This window comes from Cebidichthys violaceus, unplaced genomic scaffold (genome assembly GCF_023349555.1).
Source record: "Cebidichthys violaceus isolate CVI_PGR_0920_01 unplaced genomic scaffold, fCebVio1.0.p SCAF_8, whole genome shotgun sequence".
NCBI lineage: Eukaryota > Metazoa > Chordata > Actinopteri > Perciformes > Stichaeidae > Cebidichthys > Cebidichthys violaceus.
Genome location: NW_027176964.1, coordinates 4990110 through 5013027, shown reverse-complemented (window position 1 = coordinate 5013027; position 22918 = coordinate 4990110). Strand labels below are relative to the sequence as shown.

The window sequence follows — 22918 nt, the reverse complement described above, 5'->3', positions numbered from 1 at the left end:
CGTCCGGCATGAGGAGCACAGGACTAAGACCAGTGAACCAAATATTATGGTTTGTTGAAGCATTTTCTCTCCTTCCTACAATCAGACAAAGCTTAAGTCTGGAGAAAGCCAACTTGTCGAACATGCAGGTTCAGAAGCCATCTTGTGTGAGTCATTGTAACTTAGTTGTCCAATGTTGAGGAACTGTGAGACTGTTTCAAAGCTGCACAATGAGCTTTTAGGTGGAAAAAAGGTCAACATTAGGGACTGTGAAGGTTTGTCAGAAGCTAAAACACTGCACAGTTGTTTATAATACCATGGAGTGGTCATCTGTGTTCATTGCTATGGTTGATCTGAATATGGCCCAACTCTTGACCTCCAACATAAAAGGTTTTGATTGCCAGTAGTGCTATGGAGCAATGCCTGTATGACTGGGGCCTCAGTTTTGTTTGCTTCCCACAACATTATTTCAGACCGCAAGCTAGCGAACAAGGATTTAAACAATGCAGGTTTAAAAGGTGTAAGATCAGGAGCCTTGCGATTGCCTCTCAACGGCTCTCAATATGGCGACTGAGAGCCGGCGGCTCATAGCTAACGATGCTAACAGCGCTAAACAGCGTCAACTACAGCAAAAGTGGTGACCAAGCTTACAGTGTTTACCTAAGGGGGAACTGGACGGTGGCTGCCATGCTTCCGCGACGACGCTGTCGACGGCGTTATCGGCTGTAACTGCCGCATGAGAGCAGCGCTAAGCAGTGCATCAATGCTCTGATTGCTGAGTACAGCTCCTTTAAAAGAAGGAAGGCGATTCAACACATTCCTTAGGCCTCAAGGATACACACACAATGCAACTGTGGTACAAGAAAACTCCACAGGGTAACTTTAGCATGTTTGAATTTATTGTTACAGATTATTTTCTACGTTCTTTTTTGGCAGGTGAGAAGCTACTCTGGAGGCGTTTTGCAGAGTTACTGTGTGTGTGTGTGTGTGTGTGTGTGTGTGTGTGTCACTGAGTGCAATACATCAGTGTATGGCCAGTACTAAAATAACACACTTGTGTAGCATTATAAGCCATATTTTGCCGCTGGCAAGTACTTAATCCGCTCTCCATTTCAACACAAGTGTGTAGAAGCACACACACACATACACACACACACACAGGCAGCTGATTGCCAGAAGCCCATTTAAAGAGTGATGTCCCTCGGCCTCACTTAGGGCACAGCTCCAGGTTGATTACTGCTGAGTGCCGTACAGCTCAGGCATGACTGACTCTCTGGCACGCAGTCACTTTGATCAACTTATGATTCTGCAACCAAATGATGGGTTTCATTTTGAGTATTTAGTGAGCTACAGCTCTTTTGAAATGATGCCAAGCTAGTTACAGGTTTCACCGAAATATTAGCGCTTTTCACTTAGATCTGACGTGAATAACGTCTGATTGACATGCGTGTTAATTAAAATACTTTGAGTGCAACAATTGATGTAATAGATTTAAAAAAAAAAACGGGCCTAAATCTGTTTCCTGAATTCTTGTTTGTGAATGACTTTTTGTCTGTCTCCTTGGTAACAGTGTGAGACGGTGTTTGGCCTATGGTCAGCGAGAGGCACACTGTAATTAATAATCAGGTTAGAGGGAGAGGATATTGAAGCGCTGCTGCTGCTAAACTTCCTGGCTAGTGAGAGGGACAGGGATACACACTAGCACACACTGAAACATAATTGTTGATAGTGAGAGAGGTTTGGGAATAAGAGGCTGCTGAGTGTGCTTGAAGGTGAGCCACTGGGTTGTTTCATACAATGAGGGTTAACAAGAGACTGCGGCAATCTCACCGTGATGGGAGCGCACTCAACCAGCAGGCAAGCTAGTGTTAATCAGCCAACCAACCAGCAAGTAGCTCCCTGTCAAGTGCGTACATGTCAAGCGTGAAACTCCAAGTAGGGGCCAACACAGTCTCCTTCCACGTCTCTCTCCATTTTATTACCTCAAGTATAAATCGCATTTGTTTGAAATCATCAGCCACTCAGTCATCACATTGTGTCTGTGCATATGTGCGCATCCATGGGTTTCTTTGTTTTCAACAAGAGAAGCCCCATCTGTTGGTGACATTGTCCCTATTTATTGACAATGGGATGAACCCAGTGCCACCTGTATCTGTATTATCAAAGTTATATGGGGGATGTGCCATTTGTCTTGACAGGCATGATTTATGGCTTTTATTGTTTGCTGTGGGTCAGACAGTCTCAGACAGAGATAGACAGAGATGTGCTTCAGTGGGGCTCAGGCCCACAGGGTATTACTTCATTTGATTTATTTTTACATGAACCCGATTCTGTAAATTTGCCCCGTTAGCCAAAACGGGGCAAATTGACAGCGTGGCTCCAGTGGTGGCAATGCCGGTCGGTGTGTTGGTCAAGCACTTTGGTCCAGACTAAAATTAATCAAACGCTTCCTTTTAGCGAAGGATAAAATGATTTATGATTCTCAGTCCTTTCTTCAGCTACCAAGAGCCAAAAAGAGGACATTTAGGCCAGAGTTGTGAGAAGTCTTTTCTGCCATGGAAATTCACACAAATCTCTCACTGGTACTTGGATGGATTACTAAACGGGCCTAACCGGCACAGAACTAGGGGCCCAACATGTCAGGGCCCCCCGTGGCCTTCACCTACAAAATTTCACTCAAAGAGACAACCACAAGGGGACTCAAAATGATCACATAGAAACATAAATCGACTACAAAGAGATGCAAAAACACTAAAAACAAACCAAAACGCCTACAAAACGATGCAAAACAACTGGAAGGAGACACGAAGAGACTCACAACGACAATGAAAAGGGGCAAAACGACCACAAAGCGACACAAAATGACTACAAAAAGATACAAAGAGACTCAAAACAACTACAAAGACATGCAAAAAAGAGAGACCCCAAAGACACTCTCAACAACTATGAATAGGGGATACATGGACGGTACTTGTATATCACTTTTCTAGTCTTCCGACCACTCAAAGCGCTGTAAAGCAACATGTCATCATTCACCCATTCACACACATTCATACACTGTAGCAATTTGGGGTTAAGTGTCTTGCCCAAGGACACATTGACATGGACTAGTGGAGCCGGGATCGGACCGCCAATCCTCTGATTGAAGGACGACCATGCTCTACCACTGAGCCACAGTTGCCCCTGCTAGCTTGGCTAGCAAAATGCTTCCATAAATCATGTTGTAATATTCATTGGGATGCTAATTTTGGCAAGCCCGAAAATTAGCACTATGTGGTGACAAGTCGCCGTGGCAGCGGCCCTTTAAATCACAAGGTAGCCATGCTCTAAAGCATACCCGGCTTTATTGTTACTGGTTTACTGTAAATGGGACCATCATTTTGTAAATGAACATCATCTTGTCTTGAAAAGGACTTGAAACTAGCGTTTGAGACCATAAAGTCATTAGGATTTTTACTGAGGTAATATATCAAGTAAGAATTTTGTCATTGACTTACATTCAAATAAACCTCTTTTTGCAACCAGGGTAGTCACCCTCTGTTGGCCATTAGAAAGAATGCAGGTTTGCGGTCAAGGCATTGGTTTCACTTTGCAGAGTGTCGCCCAGTGGTACAGTGACAATACAATGATGAGCGTTTAGCTTAGAATAAACATTGGCGGGGGAAACAGCTAGCTTAGTTTACAACTTAAAAGTTATCATATTAATGCGTTGAGTTGCCTGTATATACACGTTTAGAAATAGAAATGGAGACATTGGAATTAACGCATTGTTACCTTAGGCATTGGAGCTATATAAATCCAGGCCACCTGCTCTCCTGACTAGCTTCTGTCTCGTTAGCTCGCGGGTTTTCTCACAGGATGTTTGTTTCATTGGTCGCTCTGAAGCTCGCGGCTGTCTTTCTTCTCTCTATGGTGGGAACTCAGCTCTATCACTCTGTACATCTAGCCCCTTAAATTGGGATTCTATCCGGCAGTAATACTTCACCGTCTCTTGATGATATATTATAAAGATAAGCTAATAGCTAAAATCTAACAAAAAAAATATTAAATATTCTGTTCACTGGCTTGCTCTCAAATGTATTAGGAAGCTCTTTGTCCTCTGTTCAGCCCGGCGTACGCCTTCACCGCTTCACATTGTTTAAAGCACCAAGGTATTTCTTGAGCCCTGTACTTTTTCCTTTGCTCTACTTGCCTTTCATCTCCTCTGCTGATCTCTTATCACTTCACTTTTCTCAACTTCACTCCTCCTTCTCCTCCCTTGCCTCCTTCCTTCCATCCTTCCCTCTCATCTCCCTTCACCACCTCCTCCCCCCCTCCTGCCAATCGCCCCTCCTCTCGCCCCCTCTTCACCCTCTGATGATTGCCGAGCACATTTCATCTGACACGAAGACAAAGGGCTGGGTACACATGTGGTTTCTCTGTGAGTCCCGTGTAATATGAAATATTAATGTAGGCATAATTTGGCTCTCTGGATGAGGTGGGGGTGGCGGGGGGCTTTATAATCACCAGTGACTGCCGCTTCCTTCCCCCAAAGGATGGTGAGGCTGTCAGGATGGATTGAGAAACAGTAAAGATAACAACAACAGAATGCTTACTGTTGGCGGCTACCGTGGCCTATTTCTGTCTCGGTGTTTAATGGTTATGTTGGCTCACTGCCCGGGTTACTGAGGCAGCTCTCCCTGTCAGCCTCTTCAAAGTTAAAGGTGCTATGCGCGGCATTTTTCAACCATCAACAGTCATGGTCAAATTAGTTGTGATTGACTGGTATAATAAGCATAAACAATTGGTAACCTCTCTTGCACACCAGTGCTTTTTTTTTTTTTCACGTCTCATATTTACCATAAACCGCTTCGCTGCAAAGACAATGTTTCTACTTGTTACTTAAGTTTTCAGTCTTTTGGATCATTGCACACGTCTGTTAACAGAGAGATCCAAAGGCAAAGTAACTATAGCTACATTTAGTACTGTACTGACTCAAGTATCACTTTGAAATATTTCAATTTAATGCTACATACTTCTACACCACTACTTTTGAGAAGGAAGAAGTACATTTGACATATTGTTACTGAGCAGATACACATTTTACATACAAAACATAATTATTTTGTGAAATGTGACCCATTGTTACAAATCAAACCAACCAACAGTATGTATTAATAGCACAACCTTGCTCAGTATAACATGAAAATAGTCCTTTAATTAATGAATTTTAAGTCCTCACATTAATGCACCTTTAACAATAATCCAATTATATAATGTTATGTTTACTTCAAAAACACATCTTCTTTCAAGGAGAGGAAAAACATACAAAATACACATTTAGGTGTGTATTTGACAAAATTGTGGTTATTTATTTCAATTTGTATTAACGTCTGTAGATTTAAATTTAACCAAAGTTAGCGTTAAAGAATGCCACATTTGCGCATTTTAACATCAAATTTCAGTTTCAACTAGTAAAGTTTCATGTTCATACATTCTGAAGGTTTTTACCTGTTTTTAGCCTGATTTATGTCATATTCCTGGAAAAATGTGTGTATATTTCTTCTTCTTATGGCCGTTGACAGTATTTTTTAGATTTCATATCAAGAAATATACAACATTCCAATGTTAAAAACCTTTGACTCTGGTATGTCAACACAATGAAACAAGAACCTGACTTTATCCAATGTTCGGATTCCTGTTCTGAAAATGCAAATTAGCACATGTTTAATAAGATGATGCATGATTTGCATATCTAGACATACAATTTCAGAAAACTTGTAAAACAAACAATATTGTCTTAGTTTAAGACAGGCCTGCCCTTAAGCAGCGGAACAAGCTTTCAACATATTGACATATCAGCACCTTAAAAAGTCGTGATGAACATGTTAGCACAGCGCAGCTTATTTCCTATTCCTATTAATTTATTCAACTCCACTAGTTGAATAATAGCACACTCTCTCTCTCTCTCTCTCTCTCTCTCTCTATAGCTATCTCTCACTGTCCACCTCTCTCTCTCTCTCTCTTTTAGTGATTCATTTGTGGAATTGCAATACACCTGATCAAACCAGGTGAGGCTGCACTGGAGCAAACAGGAGTCTGTCTAAAGCCACATTTTTCCACACCATTTCCTAAGTGTTCATCTCTCTTGCATGGCAAAAAACTTTAGCATCAAAGCCGAGTGCACACACACACACACACACCTACACACACACTTCTTTCCCATGGGAACCAGCTTTTTGCGCCCTCTCTTCCACTATCTACACACACACTCAGTGACACCACGCTGACACACACAGACAAGGTCACAATTTGTCTCTCACATGTTTAATTCTCTATATATAATTTTGTTCTCTTTCACTCTCTTTCTTTCACACACACATACACACACACATACATCCACATAAACACACCCACATGGGCTACAGTTGCATCACTAGTGAATTACCATGCCATTCCGCGTTATTAAACATGACACTCGGCCCAGATAATGGAGCCTTTCTTCATCTCAATTTGGAAGGCTAATCTTATTGCTTTGATTAGCAGCAGCTTCATTTGCATATCAAGGCCTCCCCGCCTTTAATTCCTCCATCGCAAATCCCCTCTCTATAGCTGTAGATAAAAGGAATCTATCTATATGTATCTTTCTTTAGAATCTTTTCTTCCTTTCCCCCTTTCCCCCCTCTTTTGTTCTTCATTAACTCCTTGTTCATTTGTTCGAATTCTTGTTTTTCTCCTGTCTTGTTTATTTATTTATTTATTTTTCCAGTTATCGTCGGTGCGGCTCGATCGTATTCATTTCTCCCCGTCTTCACATAAACATCAAAAGATGTGTATCGGAGGGAGGCGAGAGTGAAGCATGACTTCATCGAGACGTGATTGGGTTATTAGGCAACGGCCAGCAATCCTGGTTACTTATTGTCATGTGGGATTTCACACAAAAGTTTCAATTACAGCCAGCTATTAAAGTGTAACCACAAGTTTACAGCATCAACAGTAAACTTCAACGACTGCACTTTGCCCACTGTTCATTCCGCTGCGAATGGTTGGATTTAGTTTGACCTTGAGACAAAATAAATAATCTGAGAGACTGGATGATTGTTTTTTTTTATTAACTCGGGACCAATTCCAGTCAAATCCCGTTTTTTTCAGGAGAATGGAGTCCCTCAACCAGTTTGGCATAAAGATATAGCCTCTCACTAGTATCTGATAACTTTCTACTTACTTGACTCCCACCGACACAATTTGGCAGTTTGTTTGTCTGGTAGAGCGTCTTACTCTATGCATGCGGCAGACACAGTATGGTATAAATGTACATGTGATGCTCTGTGGTGTGGTAGTGAAAGAAAAGGGAGTAACTTCCAGGTGGTGATCGTCTTAGTGGAAGACCAGCAATCTCTGCGAATCAAAAGTCAGTTGTGCTCTCTGAAAAGCATTAATGCTTCGAAATATGACAGATATGGTACAGTGTGTGATGATATATATCAAGGAGTTTTTCCTCTGTTAATCTGGACATTTGATTTAAATAAAAACTAACCAATTTGCCACTAACCCACAGCTCTCAGCCACATCTCAGCAATGTATATTTGTGAAGCCATGACAATACTTTTCAAAAGCTACAAACTGCATCTATCTGACATCAAACAATGGCATAAATGAATATGATATAATGATGTGGGTGCAGCCAGCTGTTAGCTAGCTGCTTTAACAGTCAATTAAAAAAAAAAACAACATCAGAGAAAAGGAAAATAAGAAGTTAAACACAGTCCATTAAAAATAGGAACCAATATTACGCATCTATTAAATTGATATGCTTTAAAATATATATATATATATAAATATATATATATATATTTTCATGTGTTTACAGTCGGCTTAATTGCACAAATTGATATGCTTTAAAATATATATATATATAAATATATATATAAATATATATATATATATATATATATATATATATATATATATATATATATTTTCATGTGTTTACAGTCGGCTTAATTGCACAAGCTGCTAGTGTCAGAGGTAGCCATGTGTCATTTCTGAGGTGAATCCATAATTACTACACTACTTCTGGATATATTTTCATGACCAATAAATGATATGCATAACTTGAAGTACTTATTTTCATAATGCTCAGTTAATTAATGAATCACGTACAAACACACAAGCGTTAATAAATGATAACTGACAAATGTTTATCGTGTGATTCCCCAAAACTACTCAAATCTGTACTTAAGTGCTTGAGTTAACAAACTTAGTTACATCCCACCATGCTGATGTTCGTTTTTATGGAAGTTGATTCGTTTACAACAAGATACGAGTGAAAGGAAAAAGACACAAGACGAATGCAGCAGCTTAAAGTCGAAGAAATGTGCATAACAAAATCATAGAAGAGCAGTAAAGGGTGCATCATGGAGAATATTCTGGAAGGTCAAATACAAGAGGTCAACCTGAGCCCGATGTCACGTCACGTTCCACAACACAATTCACCCAGCTGTAAAAAGTGGTGGGGATAGCATGTTAAACGTGTAGAGAAGTGTTTTTTTTTTTTATAACTGCATTGCTGCACTTCAGCACACTGACCTCTCATGTGAGAGTGGGAAAGAGACAGTAAAAAGAGAGAGAGAGAGAGAGAGAGAGAGAGAGAGAGAGAGAGAGAGAGAGATAGTGGGTGTCTTTTATAGGATGTTGGCCAATAAGACGTTTTATGTATCTATGAGGGGCTCCAAGGCCATGTTGGCTTTTCACGGTTTAGAAACACTGTGAACGGAATTAGAGGATAATGTCGCTGCAACGCACGAGCGGCTGTGAATCGTCCATTAAGATGACTACATGACCTGAGCACTTCGGGCTTTCAATTCCGACAAAGTGCGAATGGGCAAAAAGCTTTCGATGCGGCACTTAACTTCGATCCCACACAATGCAGCCACTTTCACACACCACCGTGTGCTGTGTTTTTCTTAAAGGACGATTTAAGAAGCGCCTTTGCTGTCTCACATCTAATGTCTCTTTCAATTATCTGTAGGGAGCAATGTCACTCCACCACATTTTTTGGTATCGATTTCAGTGAATCATGTAAAAAATACTCTAGTTTAAATGGCATTTGGGCGGATACCCTTTTTCTGCAACATCCCAAGCTTTTATCATAGTATTTTTAAGACCACCTTTTTATTACATTGTCAGGTTGGCACAGAAGTATATTCATACACCCAAATTACATGTCCATAGAAAATATGAATACTAGATAAAAGGAATCAAAGTAAAAAAATCAACATTAATTAATGTATTAATTAACATAAAATGTCAGTTTAATCTGATAAAACACCCCCTAAAACTTCCTAATTTTCTACGTCAATGTGTGGAATTGTTTGTCTAACCAGGTTTTAATGTCCATATTTAACTGTATAACAATTCATAATGATTTACTCTGACCTCATCATCTTTGAAACTGGCAAGATGTCACTCTTTGTGAGCAAAATTCGCTGCGTGACCTTACAGAGACTCCTGTAAAGTGAACTGGAACCTTTTTAGGGGACGACTAACTCTACAAGACGCACTGTGCGGCATGATGTTTTTTCCCATACACACGTGTGTGCTGACAAATAGCTACACTGTAACGAATTACTGTAATTTTACAGTGGATTTTCAACGGTATCTTACAGTATTTCATAATAACTGTAACATACAGTTAAATGTTCATCCCTCGCATGTAAATTAATTAATTAGTGTAGTTAATACTGTAGATTAACAGTTAATGCCGTCAATTAACAATAACTGCAGACTACTGTAATTTAACAGCATGATACAGAATTTTTTTGTGAAGAGGTGGATACACGCTTCTCTATACAAGTTCAGTGAATCACAATCTACATCGTACTGTCTATTGTAGGTTAATGTGTCTGTAATGGCGATAGAATATTTTTATTATTCAAACTGTTCATTGCTTAAAAGTCCTTTTTGAGTGACAAGACGTGACTGACTACTCGTGTCTTCATGATTATTGAACTGTTAACATCTCAGATAATATTTCACTTGGTCTGTTTCGTTACATCAGGTTGCTAATATTGGCGAAGATAGCTCTGTAACGTTAGCTAGCTCAAGCTCAATTAGCCTTTGAAAGGTTAGCTAGCTAACAGCATAGCATGTTAAAATAACATAAATAAAGTTAATCACCAATTACAGTGTTAAGATGTAACGTTAGTAACATAACTTGTGTTTACTTGTGCTCTTATTGAAACGACCGTAGGACTGCAAACGGGACCATTATCAAATTGGAGAGGGGACCAGAAATCACCGACAATGAACAGTTGCGGTAAGTTAACGCTAACGGTAACGTTACATGTGTGTTATCTCAGGAGCAACATTAACACCAGATCAAACAAATTTTATTGTTGAACGTTAGTTCATTGTGGTCCATTGTCTTGGCTTAATTTCTTCACCTAACGTAATCAGCTCATCACATACGCAAGTCTGTTCATTTAAACCAGGGGTCACTAATAAGCGGACCGCAGTCCGGATCCGGACCCAGACGCCGTTGTATCCGGACCCAGGACCTAAAACCTATAATTGAGAAATATTACATTTTGACAGTGCGCTTTTATTTTAACCGGTGCAGCTTTTTCAGCCTGTACGGCACTTGTAAAGCAGCATAAATCACATCACGTGATGCAGCTCACTTGACATTCTCCAAAGAGAGAAGAATGGTCAGAGAGACCAGAGTCTTTAACCAAGAATGAACAGACTCTTATCGGTGAATTCTTCACATGGACAGTTTAAAACCAGTGTGTCTCATATGTTCAGAGACCGTGACGATTATTAAAAGCGGTAATGTGAAGCATTACTACAAGACAAAGCATAACTCTTTTGAGCAAATGTACCCACTCACATCTGGAATGAAGACACAGAAAATAATCCTCAGAGCCCAATATGATCAGAATCCTATCACATTAATTCTCTGACCAATGATGTTAACAGGATAATAGAGCTGAAACAAGTGGTCTAATAACCACGCATAAAGTCCATGCTCACTAATTTCTCTTGTTAGAAGATGAGTCATTTTTGATTGACATCACTTCACACCTGAATTAACTGAATTTAAAACTGCAGGGCTATTCAGTGAAATACATTTTTCTAAAATTAAGTACTTTATTTTAAGATGCACATTTTTCAAAAGTTTTATGTTACTTTAATCCAGCCCTTATTTTACTTGAAATGAGAAGAACATTTATTTATGTATTTCTATGTATTATTTATAATACATTTAGTTCAATTTGAAAACTGAGAATAATTGTTAAAATATAATTGATGTGTACTTTCTTTATTTGATTCGACAGTTGTTTACTACACAGAGCTGTTGTTACTACTAGACTTCTTGAATATATATATGGCACTAAATAGCGCAAGTTAGATATTATTGTAATGTTCCGGACCTTTGCTCGAGGAGATTTTCTCAATCTGGACCTTTTGGAATGTTAATTGAATACCCCTGATTTAAACTGTGTGGTATTGTTGTATTAGCTTTTTATAAAGACTTGCACTGATATGTTAACACATGTGAGGCACATGCGAACCCACAGTTGCACACCCAAAGCTTATTTTAAGTGTGTTTATCCTGGATGTCATAGAACTTTCCAGATTTTCAGAACGTTGTGTTTCTAAAGTTTTATTTTGTTTGTTTTACAGTCACTCGTCATCAGAGATTGAGGATACCAGCCAGACGCTGCAGTCAAATCCTCTTATAAGCTGTTCTCTCTCATTATTGTTTTCATTCACGTGTGAGTTCATGCAGTTCAAATTAACTCTAAATGTGTATATTTGTTAACAAGCTAGACTGTGATGCAGTTATATTTCACTGTTCTTAATACTATTTTAATTCAATGTTACACTGTTGATGTTAATGAGTTCAGTTAAGCTGGTCATTAACGAGTTTATTAATTGTCTTCTAAACATGCAGTACATTATGAGTTTTGTGATGTACAAATGTCCCTTTATTATTTGAGAACATGTAATAAAATGCAACAGTTATGTATTGAAGGTCCATTGTTATTATTTTATTTACTGAGAATTAAATGCAAAAGTATTGGGTTGTATTACCCCTTGTAAATAAACGGTACCATTCTGGCATATATTGTAAAATCACGGTAAAACCCAGTTATCCTACTATCATATACCGTAATCCAGTATATGGTAAGATACCGTAAAAGTAAATTACGGTAGTGCACCGTAAAAAAACTGTAAATTACTGGTGTCCCTGCTGCCGCCAGTAAGTTACCGTTAATTTACGTGAAATAATTTAGAGTGTACCACAGGAAAAATACCTAATAAGAAAAAAAAAGAAAGATTGAGTATGTGTCTGATTAGTAGTCTATTATTTGTCTCCATCCATCCACTGAGTACACGGCGCAGTATAAATGGCAGCTTTGTTATCATTTGGCCAGACCAGTACACCTCATTCTATAATATATTCCATGCTTTTCTGTGTTAGTTAGTTTATGTTAAATCCAGAAAGACCAAAACTAACAAGGAATGGATTTAACACATATCTTTTAGCCAAAGCCTGATTTATCTTATTCCTCCATGCCAGAGAGCTAAAAACACATTCATAGGCCACATCCCTTCATTTGGCGACATGTTCCTTTATCGTGATGAACATGGTCTTGGTGTCCAAAATGACCTGCTAGTGAACTGAATCCGCTACAAATGGTCCTCAACAGATGCTCCCGTTTGAGTAACGTTGGCTGGAAGCTACAGTGCCCACCTGTTTTGGGAAATTCCTTTTAATAAAATAAATAAAATAAAATGAAATACAAAATGTATATATTTAAAGATTTATGTCTTTGGCAGGAACAAATGGGCTTGGGATTGAGTGCCACAGACAGAACAGGGAGGCCTGAAAGTATGTAGACTGACCCTAAACTGTTGGTTTCGGTTTTTTCAAGGTTTATGTTGACAATGATAAAAACACAGAATATAATACCAGCAATATCTTTAAAACACTATATTTAGGAACATTGTCAGCGGGCCCCTCTATCACACAGGGCTACAAGATTCCATAATAATGCAGGACCCAGTTTTACTTTGAATGGATGCAAATTTCCTAAAAGATTTACGATTAATTGAATAAAAAAATGACAACAACTCAAAACAACATACGCACAGTAAGCCAGGGGCTTTTGAGGCTCAAGGGGGTATGGGGCAAGTTTGTCATTCCAGCCTTAGATCCACTTTTGAAACCATATCTGTATCTCCTTACACAAATACTGAAATTACTCATATCACGTTTCGTCATGCTCTGGAGTTGTTTCGATGCCAGCCTACGAATAACGACTTTGAACGATGATCTCCTTTTACAGATCGGACCATTCACAATGTAAGATAATAAACTACTTCAAATAAAGGGATTACATCTTCAAACAAAGATTTTTTTATATTTCAGTTTAGACTCCTCAGCAGTAAAAGTGGAGGCTGCGACCATAAAGCCAACGCAGGGGAGTTCATTGACCTGGAGGTGAGCTACGAGTTCACGCTGGTGAGCAGTCAGCGTTTTACTCACTGCTTGGGAACTCCATAAACGCCCGTTCATGCGGGTTATTGCCCTCTCCCTCGTAGCCCATTGTAGTCATCATATTCAGCAGCAATCGCACTCTTGTGTCATCGCATGCAGAGGAGGGAGGTGGCGAGAGGTGTGCGGTATATAAACAGGGAAGAGCCTCGGTACCAGACACCTTGCTTTTCCCTCAGCATCTCTACTCTCGCTCCTTCACACACCTCCAACACCGCAAGAATGGCCTTCGCCGGAAAATGGGAAACCGAGAACCAGGAGGGGTACGAGGCTTTCTGCAAGCTGCTGGGTGAGACAGATGGAATCTGGAACTCTTGCTTTTCACGTCACTATTTCTGTCCTTTCTGTGATTGTCTAGACTGACATTCGCTTTTACAAACTCACACTACTCTTGTTTTCCCCCACTCTAGGTATCCCCGACGAGGTCATTCAGAAGGGCCGTGACTACAAGCTGATCACAGAGGTCACACAGGATGGGAATAACTTCTCCTGGACCCAGATTTACCCCGCCAACGCCACGGTCACCAACAAGTTCACCATCGACAAGGAGTGCGACATGCAGACCATCGGAGGAAAGAAATTCAAGGTACAGGAGGCAGAGGATCCAGAGCTTCTTCTTAAACCCTACTTAATCTAAGGAAAAATGAACGTACCCTTGTTCCCTGACTGATTCTAACCTTTGTGTTTTCAGGCCACCGTGCACATGGAGGGAGGCAAGCTGAACGTGGACTTCCCCAACTACCACCACACCTCTGAGATCAGCGGCGGAAAGCTCATCGAGGTAAACACACCCACTTGGGCTTTGAGCGCTGACAAGCTAACGCGGTGACAACAGCCATTACACTCAACACCCCGCAGGGATCATTAGAGTCATTAATGTTATATTCCTGCAGCCGGGGGATCGGCATTTGCCAACGAGAAAAAAAACACCTCGAACATGGATGTCGTGCAGTTCTGTCACATGTTTAACCTTTAAAACTGGAGATAACTCCCTACAATCTTTCCAAGTGCTACTTATTTGCACCGCTGTGTGTTTCCATCCCAATTTTATGCTTTTGAGAGGTTTTCAAGAATTCATTTTTCAATTCTTGGAAAGGGAGGGAAAGTTAAAAGCTAAAATGCATACAGTTATTACCAGAGAAAGTCTTCTGGGAGCTATTCATATGTCATTTGCATTTGTACAAGCAAAACAATCCCTTTTGATGTTATATAAATTTGAAGTACATCAAGACACATATATAACATACTCCTTGTTTTAATAAAGTACCACTTCTTCTGTCTCTCTCTAGACCTCCAAAGCCGGCTCCGTAGTGCTGAAGAGAACCAGCAAGAAGATCTAACCTTTGACCTCTTGAACAGTTACAATGGAGACCTCAGCTACTACTGCAATGAATAAACAATAAATACAAAAACATGATACAAACATGAACCGGTGTCTCCGTCTACACTTTCTCGTGTTTTTGTGCATCCTATTGAAGTTCCTAAAGAAGTTCCATAATTGTAAAGGTAATAATCCTTATTCACAAATTAGAGACAGCAATGATACAAGCATAATTTATAATCATAAGCCAGCATGTCGCCTGGAGTTTAGTTTGTAAACAGCATTTTCACAACCATATTGTGGAGGTTGTCAAATTTTTTTAGTTATTTCTTTGTCATAACCATTTTCAAATAGTATTTTGAGATTTAATTTCCACATTTATTCGGGTTACTTTCATCTGTTGGATGGGGTGACTGCTCTACATTATTTACCTAGACATACATTTTTTGTTTTGGGTTCCATATTGTCACCGTGGTAGCTGCAACTGTAACTGGTGGTCAGTCAGAGTTGATGGGTGTTGCGACACAGTTAGTCGAAATGCATGGTTTTCGCTTTAATTTGATTAATTTAAGAACGCTTTACACTTACAGACCACAAACATGGACAATACACTGCATGTCAAAGCCGAAGCAACGACACGGTCCAGAAAACACTGATGCCTGCGAGGAGATGATGTGGGAGTGAGACAGCATGTGCACACGAGAGCGAGAGATGTTTGGTTACAGCAGGTACACAGCGATGCTCAGTCACCTGCATTGGACACATTCGTGTGAGACACTGTTTGTCGCTGTAAACAGAGACTTCAGCCTGCGTGCACCTCATTCACTTCACCGATACCTTAATGTGTTCTTGCGATTGAAAAGCTCCAACTTTGCAGGAAGCATTACAGCCAGTCCACACAGGCTACCTGTTCTCCCTCCCCACTTGTCAAATACCCTCGGTGTCTTGATAGCGACCATAGACTGTATACAACAAGGACGTAGTTTTCGTGATGTCACCCATTAGTTTTTTGGAGTGCGGTTTTGAAGCTTCAAGTTCGGACATCTTGGATTTTGGTAATCGAGATCTTGTCTTTTTGCAACCAGTGAACAGAAGTGACCACAATTGGACTGCGGAGGAGGGACTTTCCCGGACAGGTGGTTGGCGCCTGATACCGACGCACAAAGTTTCAACACTTAAGTGTCTGTATGAGACGCACCGAGCTTTCAACTAACTCCAATGCAAACCCATGTAAACTTTGTGTCAAAGTAAATAAAAAAAAGCCAAAGCCCTTTGTTTTGTTACATAACTTCTGTACTGTAACTTCTGTATAACAAATGTACTTATTTTAAATAACAAAACCACAATTCTTTCCTAAAGCTAACCAACCTAACCAATTGCGCTGTTTTTGTTATTTAGATAAGACCGTATGCATTTGACAAACGCAAGCTATACGTTCCCTGTGAATACAGAAGTTTATTTTGAAAAGGCACTTGAAAACCGACAATTTAAGTCAATACAAACTATCTAAAATCAAATATGACACAGGATGTCTTCCTCAATCTGAGCGCTGCTCTCTGCAGTGCACTCAGTGCTGCCACGACTGGATGGAAGTTATATTGCAGCAATACTGGTGATTACTGAGACAGATTTCTGCCTTACTGAGAGGTTAGTGTCTGTTAACTAACCTTCTAGTCTATCCTACTCTTGACAGTCACATCTTTGTCTTTTCTTCTCTTCTCATTTTCTTTAACATTATCCTTTTCTTTTTCTCTCCTCTGTCCTTTCCTTTCTGCCCACCGTCTCTTCCTCTGCTGCTTCTGTACTTCCATTGTCTTGCGTCCTCTCCTCTCAGGTCCCCTCCTTTTTGTCTCTCTCCACATCTACCCTATTTCTCTGTGGCTTCCAGCCAAGCAAATAATCAGTTAATTAACCAGCTCAGTCCCAGGATCATTGTAGCAGCTCTCAGAGGAGCACTGTAAAGGCTCTCGCGTCTCTAAATTTACAGCTTCATTAAGTGGACTGGAGTAAGGTACAAATCTTTTGAATAAAATTGCCAGACTAGAGCCTCAGTGCATGTGTGTGTGTGTGTGTGTGTGTGCGCACTGGCCTTGACTTGAGAGCCGGTGACTCAATAGCTCCCTAATGAAAACAAAATCTCTTGTTTTTTTGCCTCTGAGGTGGCAATTGTTTTGGCGTAATAAGGAGACGTCCTCTCTCACCGGCACCGATGCAATCAAGATGTTACACTCCTGGAAAATTAGGGTTGGAAGGCAACAAGCAAGGTGTCATTTGAGCATGTTTGTGTAGCTCGGCGCTGGTGCAATCACTCTGCAATATCACTTCCTTTGTCCTCGCAGACAAACAGGCCTAATTGGCTATTTCCAAGGCTACTGTTTCTGATTGGCCATTCTGCCTCCTTCTGATTGGTCTCCAATCTCGGCAACCACAAGTGGAGGGAGAATGGCTTGTTAGCATCCCCATGTTGTGTTTCCCTCTCTCTCCTTGGAGTCAAGCCACAAGATGAACTTTGCGTTCCCCCATAAAATACTTCTTAACTTAGAGAGGGTTTCTATAGTTCAACCTACTTTAGCAACTTGCTAATCATAGTAAACAAAAGCAATACGATATGTTTGTCTGTTAGTAATTCCTCATCAGTAAACCTGCAGATTGTCAAACCATAACCACCAGTGTCTCCGCATGCTGGGTTTCTTCAGGATGCCCATTTTCCTCCCGACAGTCCAAATACATGCAGCTTAGATTAATTGGAGACTCTAAACTGCCCACAGGTGTCTGTATAACAGTAAGTGGTCGTCTGTATGTAGCCCTGTGATAGACACGCAATCTGTCTAGGGTGAACACAGCCGCTACTCTCCAGCCTCTGCACACCAGCGCCAGGGTAGGAGGGTACAGATAATGGATAGGTTAATGCAGGGGTCACTAATATAGGCGGAACGCGGTCAGAGTCCGGAAACAGACGCCGTTGTATCCGGACCTGGACCTAAAAACAATAGATAATTGAGAATTATTCAATTTTGACGGAGCGGCTCTGTTTTATCCGGCGCAGCTTTTCTAGCCTTTACGGCACTCGTTCAGCGGTCCAGGAAACACACCGACCAACTACATGCGTTGTAAATTGCATCACATGATGCTACTCAGCCAATCAAATACATGTATTCTGATAAACTTCCTGACTTGAGTGAGATTTACACACACGGAGGAGACGGGGCGAGAGACTGAGTAGTCGGAGAATAATACGTGAATCAGAGAAGTTATTTCATATGAACGTTCTCCAAAAAGAGAAAAGTGGACAACGAGACCAGAACCAAGAATGGACAGACTCTTATATGTTAATTCCTCCCATCGACAGTTCCAAACCAGTATGTCTCATATGCTCAGAGACCGTGGTGATTGTTAAAAGTGGCGAGATGAAGCACCACTACGAGACGAAGCACAACTCTTTTGAGCAAACGTACCCACATCCGAAATGAAGGTACAGAAAAATAAACCTAAGAGCCCAATACGATCAATCCATTAAAATCGTAACAGGTGAATTCACTGCCCAACAATGCTGTAAACAAAGAGGGGGAATGAGGCTAAAACAAGTGGTTTCAACAACCACAGATATAACGACCCTGCACACATATTAAGTTATTAAAAGAAATTTTTTTGGGGGGTGACATCACTTCACACCTGAATTAACTGAATTTAAAGCTGCAGGGCAAAGACAATTCAATTCAATACATTTTTCTAAAATTAAGTACTTTATTTTAAGATACACACTTCTCAAAAGCTTTCTGTTATATAATGTATTCTTTAATGCAGTCCTTATTTTAAATGAGAGATAATTTACTTATTATTAGATTATGTATTATTTATAATTCATCCAGTTCAATTTGGAAACTGACAATAAATATTGTTGAGGTATTATTCAATTGAACTTAATTGGTCAGAGAGAATCGTTGCTAGAATTGATCGTGGTCAATTGGGGAAGTACAGACATTCCATTGTTTTGTTGCCGATTGAAGGATCCAGCGAGAGAACACACTGTTTGTGTGTTCACATTGCGTCACTATGACGCTGGTAATACCTCCAGTGGAAAAAGGTAATCGAGAAAAGTACCCATTACCAAAAGCGAGGGGAATTGAGCCGTGTCATGCAGTGGAAATTTGACATAACTAGCTAGTCATGCTAAACCCGGTTCTTTGCCAAATATTGTCACTACATTGACTTTTACTCCGGCAAGGTGTGCATCTGCTGCTACCATCATTCTGCTCTGAAGCACCTTAAAACTTGCTTTGAGTCCCCTGTGCCTGGATCCAGTGCAACTTCTACTCCTTCACAACACGTAACCTCTGCTCGGAGTTTCTGTTCCTCTCTGGGATCTAGCGGGGATGAGTGAGGGATCAAGACGATAATAAAAACTAGAAAGAGAGAGAGAGACAGAAAATACGCTGGGTAGGATAATGAAGGGGTGACAACAGCACATTAGGCATTAATAACCTGGAATTACCGGTGATAACCATGGTAACACTGGCAATTTGCTCAAAGTTCTCCTGTCTCGGTGACAGGTGGTTGGTGTGTCTGGATGGAGAAGGTAAACTTGTGTGTGTGCGCCGCTCGATTTAGTGTTAATTGCGTGCATTTTCAGCCTATAGCTATAGCCTGTAACAAAGAACCCCTGCTTTTCTCTCACCATGCTTCTATTACTTCATTGTTGCTGTTCTATCACAATGAACTCCACCACAAATGGGAATATCTATGTTCAAAGGGGGCTGTACCCGAGCAAAGCACACATTTAAGTGCAGCGCCTCAGCGTTTATTTCTTCACGAGTCCATGTCCACACAAATTGGATGCATATTAAAGCACAGTTTGGAGTATGTGCTTGTCAGATTGTCTGAAAGTCCCTAAGCATACACGTTTCTGACAACACAACTCTTTACAACACAGTGTTGGTTTCCTAACATTGCAGGAAGTCAGCCAAGTCTGTGTGAAGTTTACCTGAAGAGAATAATACAGTACGTCTGTTTCTGGAAAGCTGTTTCAGCACCGAAACACAGGGCCCACATTTTTTGTTTTTGAGTATTTTTTGAAAAGCTGGTGTAGAAGTAAGGCCAAAGTGGAAAAAAATATGCTTTTTTAGTTTACCCGTATTATTGTGAATACAGGTCAGTACAAGCCCCCCAACCTAACAACCCAACATCTACACCACAGCTTTTAACCCCAAAGCCTCCTCCACATCTGACCCTAAGCTGTTGGCAGCACGGAACCTTTGCTATCTTGACTCCTGGACTGTGCAAAAACCTTTTCTCTAAATAATAGAGGAGCCCCCCCAATTGCTCATTCAAAGGCAACATTTTTATTATTTCTTTTAGCTTTTGGAGGTCTACAATTCCTTTCTATGACTCACCATGTCTTCTATATCCATGCTCTTGCTCAGCTGATATTCTAACCTTTCCTTGGAAAATGTTAAAGCACTTTGGTCAGCTTGTGTTGCTTTTAAATTGGCTTTTTAAATAAAATGGCTTGATTTGACTTGAGCCCAATGATGGATTGATGACCTGTGCAGACTGTGGCATGACTTTAAGCCAGTGTATTGGATGAGATCCAGCCAGCCCACTGCAAACCTGAAGGATAAGCATTTTAGTGAATGAATGGACAGATGGATTAAAACCTGGTGTTTTTTTTTTTTTTAGTTTCTCGCCCTATTTTTCACCAATGAGATTTTATAATGTAATGATAATGATAACATTCTAATGCCTTTTTCAGTCATTAAATGCAGCGGTCAGTGGGCTGGCAGTAGACCTTTAGAATAAAGGGGTGTACTGTCAAGATGACTGTTCCTTGCTGGCACAATTCAGCCCTTCATTCACCACATTATGCAACCATACATTGAGTTATTCAGGCTTTCAGTCCTGCAAAGAGTTCTGCATTCACTCCTACAATCAGTCCTACAGCATAGCCCTGCATGAATCTTTTTGCTAACAGTCCAGCATTCAGTCCGCCACAAAGAGTGTGTGTGTGTGTGTGTGTGTGTGTGTGTGTGGGGGGGGGGGGGGGGAATAAAAAAAAAAAAATATCACAAAAAACATCACAAAAAAATATCACAAAAAACACCATCTTTTTTGATATCAGAATGATACAGATTAAATCTAAAACACCCTTGATTTTATGGGGATATTTGGGTGGAGGGAGTTCGTAGAGATAATTCATAGAGGGTCACTGTTGCAATGACGACTCGGGGATCAAACCCTGTATCTGATTTATCCTTCTGTGCACTTCTGTATAGGCCCTATATCGTATTCACTCAAACCATTGGTCTCCTTTCTTGTCAGCCAGCTAGCAGTCCTCTATTCATCCATCGGTCCATCCAGAGAGGCTGACTCCTCGTGCCCTGTGGCCCAGGACAGGGTCTCTCTCCAGGGGACAGTAGCCGGCTTTGTTCCCCTATCATGCCTTGCATTCCCCAGACCCGCCCCAGTTCCCTTACATGCCTACTCTGTGGGCATTAGGAGCAGCCAGCCAGCCAGCCAGCCAGCCGGGGATCCAACATCTAGCCGGTCAGCCAGCCATACATCCATTCATACGTTGGAGTGGCTGACTTCTTGTACCCCCCTGGCCCAGAACAACGCCTCTCTCTGGGGGACAGTAGTCGGCATTGTCACCCCCCCCCCCATGCCTCACATTCCCCAGACGTGCCCTGGGTCCCCCCTCAAGGCACAGGGCACTGGGAGGAGCACGGGCCTCTCTACGCCCCCGTTTCCCTTTCTCTCTCTGATATTATCGCTCTTTTAGACCCCCACCACCACCACCATTACATCTCTTTTTTTCCTGAAGATTTTCTCTCCCTCTAAGCTTATGCTCTTTTTTCCCCACTAAGCCATAAAACTGTCAGTTAACAACCTTGTCTCTCGTCTCTCCTCTCTAAATCTCTAGCATTCATTCTCCTCCACTCCCACACATTCTGTATCGCTCTTCTTTTCCCAAAATCCTGTCCTCTCTAATTCAGTTTTGTTTAGTTGAGTGTAATTAGAGTGCCTATATAATACCTATGGTTACATATTCCTACACTTATTCTCCCTGACCTCTTTTTCAACTTTTTCTCTTGCTCTGAAACATTCCAAGTTTTCAACCTGAAGTCAGCTCTCCAAACCGTTCTATAACGCAGCCTCAGCACCAGCCACCGGCTCTCCGCCTTTGAGTTGCTCGCTCAACGCAAAACACACAAAAAACCCTGATCCAGCGCCAGCGGCTGTCTGTACCTACAGCCCACTTCTATTCAGCCAGGAGAAGGGTGGGGGCGTAGGCCATAATTAAAGATGGCGTCCTTGCTGCCGCACAATGGCTCCGCACAGAGAAGGCTTTTATTGCGTGTATTTTTCTCAACGGGAGAGTGGGCAGTCTACCCTCTGTGAGCATTTAATTGGTTTAACAGCTGGAGAAGAGGTGGGGGGGGGGGGGGACCTGTCCAATGGAGGAGAGGAAACAAAGGCATGGAAGAAAAAAAGTGTGAGTCATGAGGATTTCAAATTTGTTGTGTCTGATGTTGATAAATTTATCAGCGGCAGACTGATTTTAGATATTGTGCATCAGAGTGGAAGTGAATGATTTGCAGGCCTGTCACCTCCCATCTGCGTTCGTTACGATCCAAGGTAATATTTTCCCTGCAGCATCAGGGATATTATTATTTTTTAGAAAATATGCAGAGATTAAGAAGAGAGAGGCAGTACCTTTTTTTCTTAAAGGATTTTTAAAAACATACAGTACCTTCCACCCACTTGTGAGGCTGTGTGTGTGTGTGTGTGTGTGTGTGTGTGTGTGTGTGTGTGTGTGTATTTGGAATTGCTCTGTGTTTAGTGTGTGTGTGTGAATGCTGACAAGTGTCTTTGTCTGGCCTCTGCCAATAAATGAAAATTGGAGCAGAGCCTCAGGGCAAGGTGAGGCCACATGTTCCTCTGGAGGATTTGACTAATGGAGATCCACTGTTGGGTTGGGGGGAAGACCACCACCACCCCCCACCCCCCTGCCCGCCAAGGGCCACGGTTGGGGATTAAAAATGTAATCCACTGCACACATTACCAATTGCAATCTG

At 41.0% G+C, this 22918-nt stretch overlaps 1 protein-coding gene across 1 annotated transcript; it reads left to right on the top strand.

Moving 5' to 3' along the window:
• The first annotated feature begins 13606 nt into the window (after positions 1 to 13606).
• On the top strand, positions 13607 to 14954 carry LOC137892862 (gastrotropin-like). Its single transcript, XM_068738264.1, has 4 exons — positions 13607 to 13814; positions 13936 to 14111; positions 14217 to 14306; positions 14815 to 14954. The coding sequence occupies exons 1-4, from the start codon at positions 13622 to 13624 to the stop codon at positions 14863 to 14865; spliced, it is 510 nt and encodes a 169-aa protein (XP_068594365.1). The 5' UTR covers positions 13607 to 13621; the 3' UTR covers positions 14866 to 14954.
• The last annotated feature ends 7964 nt before the right edge of the window (positions 14955 to 22918 follow it).

Bases quoted from the DNA above. Each gene is read 5' to 3' on its own strand.
- LOC137892862 (XM_068738264.1), top strand. From the start codon at position 13,622: ATGCAGAGGAGGGAGGTGGCGAGAGGTGTGCGGTATATAAACAGGGAA. The intron at 13,815-13,935 runs GTGAGACAGATG...CCCCCACTCTAG, and splicing joins GGCTTTCTGCAAGCTGCTGG to GTATCCCCGACGAGGTCATT. The intron at 14,112-14,216 runs GTACAGGAGGCA...TTGTGTTTTCAG, and splicing joins TCGGAGGAAAGAAATTCAAG to GCCACCGTGCACATGGAGGG.